The sequence below is a fragment of the Neomonachus schauinslandi genome, chromosome 14 (assembly GCF_002201575.2).
Source record: "Neomonachus schauinslandi chromosome 14, ASM220157v2, whole genome shotgun sequence".
Classification (NCBI taxonomy): Eukaryota; Metazoa; Chordata; class Mammalia; order Carnivora; family Phocidae; genus Neomonachus; species Neomonachus schauinslandi.
The window spans coordinates 76527274-76535424 of NC_058416.1; the positions used below are offsets into that span (position 1 = coordinate 76527274).

Genomic DNA, 8151 nt, shown 5'->3' on the forward strand with positions numbered 1-8151 from the left:
ATCACCAGGCTGTGGTCAGCGTGGGTCTATCAAAGGCAGCAACTCTCCGCAAGGAGAATCCAGTTTCAGACATGCCAAGTCGTCCGACCGTGTGGGCCCAATGTTAAGTATTGCAATTGGGAGCTGCTTCTCTCGGGCAGTGAGGATAAACCTGTAGCCGGAGTACACCTTACAAGAAGAAGACACCGGTGAGAACTCTCGATGCAAGAAGACAGAAACCAAACAGGGAGCCTCTCCGGGGTTCCCCATCCCACAAAAGGGGCAGTCACCACCCTGACCAAGTCAGATACCTGCAAGGACGAGCCCACTACCAAGAGGGAGTCCGCTTCTTTTACACGCCTGTGCACAAAGTCAACCTTGTCAGGGTTCACTGTGTCCCCGAAGAAAACGACATCTGGTTTCAGGGGGCCTCCACATCGGGCGCAGGACGGGACCTGAAAGCTCTGCACCTGCCCCTCTGTGAGAAAGACGTCGCCATCCGGAGCCAGGCCGTGGGCCTCGGCACTCCAGGTGCGGTTCAGGGCTTCAAAACGCTCCTGCAGCACCGCCCGGGGAATCTGTTCACCACAGTCCAAGCAAAGGACCCTGAAACCGAAGAAGAGTCTACTGAATGGTTGGTCCCAAGGAGGCACGAAGCTGCCAAAGATGTCTCATCCCCGACCATTTTTAACTGCTCCGACAGTGCTTGCCATTCCTAACATGCAGTCTTTCCCCCATGTTAGAATACCTTCTCATGACCTCTTTACCACCATTTCTCACTTTCCTTCTGCTGCCAACCTGTAGAACAAGGAGTGTACATCTGTTTTCCTAACTCACGCTCCCTGCTTACCCTGTCAGCTCATTTTTATCCGTAGCACAACTGCAAATGACTTCCTTAGTGCCCAAACCTGTGCTTTTCCCTTCCTCCCCTCCTCCTTTGGGGGGATGGTCGCTGTTCATCACCATCGTCTCAAAAACGCTCTTCCCCCTGGTGTTCTTACCCAGTGTCTTCTGTTTCTCTTCTTACCTCTCTAATCATGAGCTCCATGAGACCAAGAACTTTGAGTCCTTTGACCACTGTGCTATACCCACCACCTAGAACAGTGCCTACAGACAGTGGGCATTCACTAAATAGCTGCTAAAAGAAAGAACAAAAAGTGGTTTAGTTGGTTTCTTCCCTATTCCTCAATCTTCCAGACAGTTTTCTTTCTACCTTCTCCACCCTGGGGACTCTGTTTTCACTGCCACAATGCCTCTGTGCTAACAGTCCCCTCTCCCGTACAGGACTCCACTCCTGCTCGGTCTCCCAAACTCCAAGTCATCTTGACTGTCCTGTCCAGCTATCTCTGTCTTCACCCGCCCCTCCCCAACTTCTCTATCACCATCCTTTCTCCAGTTACTTGGGCAGGAACCCTTGGAAAAACTTACTACTCATTTTGCTCCTTTTTATCTAGTCAGCCATCAGATTATGTTGATTATTTTACTTAAAAGGCCTCCATGAGGGGCACCTGGCAGGCTTAGTTGGTGGAGCATGTGACTCTTGGTCTCAGGGTTCTGAGTTAGAGCCCCACGTTGGGAATAGAGATTACTTAAAAAAATAAAATCTTAAAAAAAAAAAAAGGATGGGGCGCCTGGGTGGCACAGTCATTAAGCGTCTGCCTTCGGCTCAGGTCGTGATTTCAGGGTCCTGGGATCAAGCCCTACATCGGGCTCCCTGCTCTGCGGGAAGCCTGCTTCTCCCTCTCCCACTCCCCCTGCTTGTATTCCCCCTCTCGCTGTGTCTCTCTATCAAATTAATAATAATAAAAATCTTTAAAAAAAATTGTAAGAGACAGGGAGAGAAGGGGTAAAGTAGACATGATAAAATCTTTGTATCCGAGCGATGGTACATGGGAGTTCATTATACTACTATCCTTTTAGGGACATTTGAAATTTTCATCATGAAAAGGAGGTTTTAATGGACCCATGGCCATCATTATTAGCTCTCGAATTCTCCTGATACCACCTGGGTCTAGATCCTTCAGGCTGACCTCCCTGAGCCACTCTTTCTAATCCTGTGTGGCTTTCCTCAAATGCTATTTTTATCATACTACTTTCTTGCTCAGAAACCACTAATATTCCCCTTTGGTCTCTCACGACAGACCCAAATTGCACTGTGCTATTTTCAGACGCACCCATGATTTGGGTCTAGCCTTCCCAGACAATCTGATTTCATAGTAAGTCTCCACAGAGGCCAGGCCAGACTCCTCTGGGCTCTACAAGTCCTCTTCATTTAGAAAGCCCTCTTCCTTCTTTTGCCTAGTCAGACCAGAGCTAGGCTTAAGCCCCACCTTTCCCATAAAAGCTTGACCAATTACTCCAAGCTTTACTAAATCTGTTTCTCTGAACTCGCAAAACATGTCTATCAAGGACCACATAATTTAACAATTGTGTGGAGTTGTTTGTTAAACATGTTATTTTTTGGATCCCTCCCCCACCCCAAAGAGATCACAAAGTTCTCACATTTAAAGTAGACCATGTTTTATACTTTGGTTTTGACCCCTCCGCACTACCAAGTAGCACACTGCATGTTGTAGGCACCCAGTAAATATTTTATAATTGGCAGGAGGGTCTCTGGGGCTTCAAAATAAGAAAATGATTTCCAATTAGCTTCAAGTTATCGCCAGGACTCCATGTCTTCATTCCATCAATATTTATTGGGTTCTGACTATGCTGGGCTGTACTGTGTTCTTTGTCTAGGCACCAGAGATCCACCAGCTTCTAGCCTATGTTGTTGGCACTTTGCTCATAGTCCCCTCAAGACACTACAGGCCACTTGCATACAGTTCTCTTACAAGCAACTTCTTGCGTCTCTCTTAGGGTGTTCACTGGCCAAGGAAGCCTTCTCCAGAGTTGCAGAGGTTAGTGTTAGGGAGTTATTTCACCTAGACTGACCCTCAACCAATGAGGGATGGGATATGATGGACAAAAATGCCCCAGCTTCCAAGACATGCAGTGAGACAATTCTGAAGCATGCTCTAGACAGAGGGCCCCTCAAAGGATTGAGCGTCAGCTCCCCAAAGCAGCAACCCATTCATTAATTTACCCTTTTCTTGGCTTTTCTTCCCTACCCTGTTTCATTTCCCCACTGAGTTTGTTCCTCATTGAGTTTGCTGGGATCGACTCCAAAGTAAACAACTTGCTCCAAATCCTTTTCCCAAGGTCTAATGAAAACGACAGTGATCAAGATAGCCAAGGTCTCTGCTCTTATGGAGCACACACTTCTGCATTCAAACTATTTAGACCTTCCTGCACCTGTGCATGCATCCATGGAGTTCTGTCAGGCGCTGACTCCCTGCTTTCGTGTGCAAGGCATCCACATTTTGGGTCACCAACCAGTACAGCTTTCCGAGTCTCTCCCAGTTGCTCAGAGCCCAATGTGCAGGGTTAGGCTGGAGGGAAGAGAACCGAGGCCAGCCTACAAAGTTTCTCGCCCAGTACCGCTGGCGGATTGGAGCACTCCGTAGAAAATCCCCATGCTGAATGGGTTTCTGGTCAGTGCGGGCGTAGAGTCCCACCTTTTCTGACCTGTAGTCTGGGATCCCCGACTCAGTGGAGATTCCTGCCCCAGTCATCACTAGGAGTCTCTTGGAAAGAGTGATGAAGCGCTGTAACTCTTTGACCTTCTCAGGGTCCAGAGGAGGACTTGGTGGCACAAATAACCGAATGGATCCACGTGAGCACTGCCGGCTGATGTTCACCATCCAGTGGCCTTTTGCTGCCCTGAAAGTCAACCCAAAACTCATCCTCATTCTAGAGAGAAAGAAACCTGATGTGAGAAACCGGATTTTAAAAACTAAAGCAACCAGGGGCACCTGGGTGGCTCAGTCGTTAAGCATCTGCCTTCGGCTCAGGTCACAGTCCCAGGGTCCTGGGATCAAGCCCCACATCGGGCTCCCTGCTCAGCGGGAAGCCTGCTTCTCCCTCTCCCACTCCCCCCTGCTTGTGTGTTCCCTCTCTCACTGTGCCTCTCTCTGTCAAATAAATAAAATCATAAAAAAAAAAACTAAAGCAACCAGGGGCACCTGCGTGGCTCAGTCGCTTAAGCGTCTTGCCTTTGGCTCAGGTCATGATCTCAGGGTCCTGGGATCGAATCCCGTGTCAGGCTCCCTGCTCATAGGGGAGCTTGCTTCTCTCTCTGCCCCTCCCTCCTGCTCTGCTCTCTCTCAAATAAGTAAATAAAATCTTAAAAAAACAAACAAACAAAAAAACTAAAGCAACCAAAAAAAACCCCCCAAAACAACAAAAAAAAACCGAGGCAACCATCAACTGATGAATGGATAAACAAAATGGGGCCTATCCATACAATGAAATGTTATTTACCTATAAGCATGAAGTTCTGATATAGGCTACAAAATAGATAAACATTGAAAACATTATGCTAAGTGTAAGAATTCAGTCACAAAAGGACAAATACTGTATGACTCCACTTATATAAACTGTCCAAAATACACAAATATATAGAGACAGAAAGTAAATTAGTAGTTGCCAGAGATTGGAAAGAAGAATGTATCAAAACGTTATTCTTTCTTTTTTTTTTAGTCTTTCCCTTTAGACTTTTTTTTTTTTTTAAAGATTTTATTTATTTATTTGAGACAGAGAATGAGAGACAGAGAGCATGAGAGGGAGGAGGGTCAGAGGGAGAAGCAGACTCCCTGCCGAGCAGGGAGCCTGATGCGGGACTCGATCCCGGGACTCCAGGATCATGACCTGAGCCGAAGGCAGTCGCTTAACCAACTGAGCCACCCAGGCGCCCTAGACTTTTTTTTTTTAAGATTTTTATTTATTTATTTGACAGAGAGCGAGACACAGCGAGAGAGGGAACACAGGCAGGGGGAGTGGGAGAGAAGCAAGCAGACTTCCTGCTGAGCAGGGAGCCCGATGCGGGGCTCGATCCCAGGACTCTGGGATCATGACCTGAGCCAAAGGCAGACGCTAAACAACTGAGCCACCCAGGCGCCCCTAGACTTTTTTTCTTTTAAGATTTTATTTATTTGCCAGAGAGAGAGAGCACGAAAGCAGGGGGAGAAGCAGGCTCCCCACTGAGCAAAGAGCTTGATGTGGAACTTGATCCCAGGACGCTGGGATCATGACCTGAGCCGAAGGCAGATGATTAACTGACTGAGCCACCCAGGCGTTCCTAGATTTTTTTTTAATTGAAGGATAATTAACATATAGTATTATATTAGTTTCAGGTGTACAATATAATGATTCAACAATTCTATACATTACTCATTGCTCATCACTGCAAGTGTCCTTTTTTTTTTTTAAAGATTTTATTTGAGAGAGAGAGAGCACAAGCAGGGGGAGGAGCAGAGGGAGAGAAGCAGACTCCCCACTGAGCAGGGACCCTGACATGGGGCTAGATCCCAGGACCCTGGGATCAAGACCTGGGCCAAAGGCAGACACTTAACCCACGTAATCTCCTTTACCTATTTCACCCTCCCCTCTGGCAACCACCAGGTTTGTTCTCTATATTTAAGAGTCTATTTTTTTGTTTGTCTCTTTTTTCTTTGTTCGTTTTGCTTCTTAAATTCCACACATTGAGTGAAATCATGTGGTATTTGTCTTTCTCTGACTTATTTCACTCAGCATCATATCCTCTAGATCAATCCATGTTGTTGTAAATAGCAAGACTTCCTTCTTTTTTTGGCTGAGTAATATTCCTTTGTGTGTGTGTATATTGACATCTTCTTTATCCATTCATCTATGGATGGACATTTGGGTTGCTTCCATATCTTGGCTATTGTAAATAACGCTGCAATAAACATAGAGGTGCATGTATCTTTTCAAATTAGTGTTTTTGTTTTCTTTGGGTAAATACCCAGTAGTGGAAATACTGGATCATATAGTAATTCTATTTTTAATTTTTTGAGGAACCTCCATACTGTTTTCCACAGTAGCTGCACCAGCTTGCATTCCCACAAACAGTTCATGAGGGTTCTTTTTTCTCCACATCCTTGCCCACATGTTATTTCCTGTGTCTTTGATTTTAGCCACTCTGGCAGGTGTGAGGTGATATCTCATTTATAGCTGAAAAGCAAAGGTAGCATCTAGGCATTAAGCATCAACAGCTTCCTCCACTTTCAACATTACAAAAAAAGAGAGTCTGGCTCTCCCTATTGGCACTAATGGCAGCTAATCTTTTTTGTTTCCATCTATATTGAGACTATATATGTTTTTTTTAGTAGGCTCCATGCCCAGCACGGAGCCCAAGGCGGGCCTCAATCTCACAACCCTGAAATCGTGACTTGAGCCAAAATCAGGAATCAGATGCTTAAGCAACTGAGCTGCCACCCAGGTGCCCCTGGACTTGTTCTTTTTTTTTTTTAAGATCTTATTTATTTATTTGACAGAGACACAGCGAGAGAGGGAACACAAGCAGGGGGAGTGGGAGAGGGAGAAGCAGGCTCCCCAATGAGCAGGGAGCCCAATGTGGGACTCGATCCCAGGACCCCGGGATCATGACCTGAGCCGAAGGCAGATGCTTAACAACTGAGCCACCCAGGTGCCCCTGGACTTGTTAATTTCTGAAGCTGGGTGATGGATCCGTGGATTAGGTTCGTTATATCATTCTATTTCCACAATAAAAAAAATTGTTTTTAAGATTTTATTTGAGAGAGAGCGAGCAGAGCAAGAGAGAGAACACAAGCAGGGAGAGGTGCAGAGGGAGAAGCAGACTCCCTGCTGAGTAGGGAGCCCTATTTGGGGCTTGATGCGGGGCTTGATCCCGGGAAGCTGGGATCATGACCTGAGCCAAAGGCAGATGCTTAACTGCCTGAGCCACCCAGGCACCCCCCAATAAAAAATTTTATATATTTATTTTTAAAGTAGGCTCCACACCTAATGTGGGGCTTGAACTCACAATTCTGAGATCAGGAGTCACATGCTCTACGGAATGAGGCAGCCAGCTGCCTCCACAATAAAGGCCTCCCTCTCCCTCTGCCTCTCTCCCTGCTCATGCTTTCTCTCTCTCTCTCTGTATCTCTGTTTCTCAAATGAATAAATAAAATCTTTTAAAAAAAAAGAAAAAAGAATTCTTTAGAGGGATGTCTGTTTTGTAGATGTCCTAGTATGCCCAGAACATCGGAAGTGCCGAAATGCCGAAAGCCATGAGATAAAGGAAAATGCTTGTATCTTTTGAATATATTTTTTAAAGATTTTATTTATTTATTTGAGAGAGAGAATGAGATAGAGCATGAGAGGGGGGAGGGTCAGAGGGAGAAGCAGACACCCCGCTGAGCAGGGAGCCCGATGTGGGACTCGACCCCGGGACTCCAGGATCATGACCTGAGCCGAAGGCAGTCGCTCAACCAACTGAGCCACCCAGGCGCCCCTAAATATTTTAAAGGCTTAAGAGATATGATCAGCAAAGTGAGGAGAATAAAAAAGAATGGAGCTGAGAGCCGGACATGAGGCTCGATCCCAGGACCGAGATCATGACCCAAACCGAACGCAGATGCTTAACCATCTGAGCCACCCAAGCACCCCAAAATATCTATTTTAAAAAAGGAATGGGGGCACCTGAGTGGCGCCATCAGTTAAGCGACCCACTCTTAGTTTCAACTCAGGTCTGATCTCTGGGTGGTGAGATTGAGCCCCAAGTCAGGCTCTGCACAGGGTGTGGAGCCTGCTTAAGATTCTCTCTCTCCCTCTTCCTCTACTCCTCCCTGCACCTGGACTCTCTTTCTCCCTCTCAAAAAAAAAAAAAAAAATAATAATAGTAATAATAAAAAGGAAATGTAAAATACAAATTGGTAAAGCAGGATTCTAGCATAACATGAGGCCTATTCTGCTTGTCCCAGTAAAACCTGGCTGGTCAGAAATAAGGGGCATCTGGGTGGTTCAGTCAGTTAAGCATCTGCCTTTGGCTCAGGTCACGATCCCAGCGTCCTGGGATCGAGCCCACTTTGGACTCACTGCTTATCAGGGGAGTTTGCTTCTCCCTCTTCCTCTGCCCCTGCTCTGTACTCTCTCTCTCTCTCAAATAAATAAATAAAATCTTTTCAAAAAATGTCTTGTGCGCCTGGGTGGCTCAGTCATTAAGCATATGCCTCCGGCTCAGGTCATGGTCCCAGGGTCCTGGGATTGAGCTCTACATCAGGCTCCCTGCTCAGCGGGAAGCCTGCTTCT

The 8151-nt window shown here is 46.4% G+C and overlaps 1 protein-coding gene across 2 annotated transcripts; it reads right to left on the reverse strand.

Annotated features, from left to right (window-relative positions):
* Positions 1–3770, reverse strand: SIRT4 (sirtuin 4). 2 transcript variants are annotated; one of them, XM_044921141.1, is made up of 3 exons: positions 3547–3770; positions 291–585; positions 1–168 (listed from the first exon to the last, which is right to left on the reverse strand). In XM_044921141.1, the coding sequence occupies exons 1-3, from the start codon at positions 3768–3770 to the stop codon at positions 16–18; spliced, it is 672 nt and encodes a 223-aa protein (XP_044777076.1). In that variant the 3' UTR covers positions 1–15. The 2 variants fall into 2 exon arrangements, with proteins under 2 accessions (XP_044777076.1, XP_021559207.1); XM_021703532.1 differs by having other exon boundaries at positions 3274–3770.
* Between the last annotated feature and the right edge of the window lie 4381 nt (positions 3771–8151).

What these genes read in the sequence shown, in the direction of transcription:
- SIRT4 (XM_021703532.1), bottom strand. Translation starts at nt 3,770, where the DNA reads ATGAGGATGAGTTTTGGGTTGACTTTCAGGGCAGCAAAAGGCCACTGG. An exon ending in CTCCATGGATGCATGCACAG is followed by an intron (nt 586 to 3,273) that starts GTGCAGGAAGGT and finishes CTTCGGTTTCAG; the next exon opens with GGTCCTTTGCTTGGACTGTG. An exon ending in TAGTGGGCTCGTCCTTGCAG is followed by an intron (nt 169 to 290) that starts GTATCTGACTTG and finishes TCTTCTTGTAAG; the next exon opens with GTGTACTCCGGCTACAGGTT.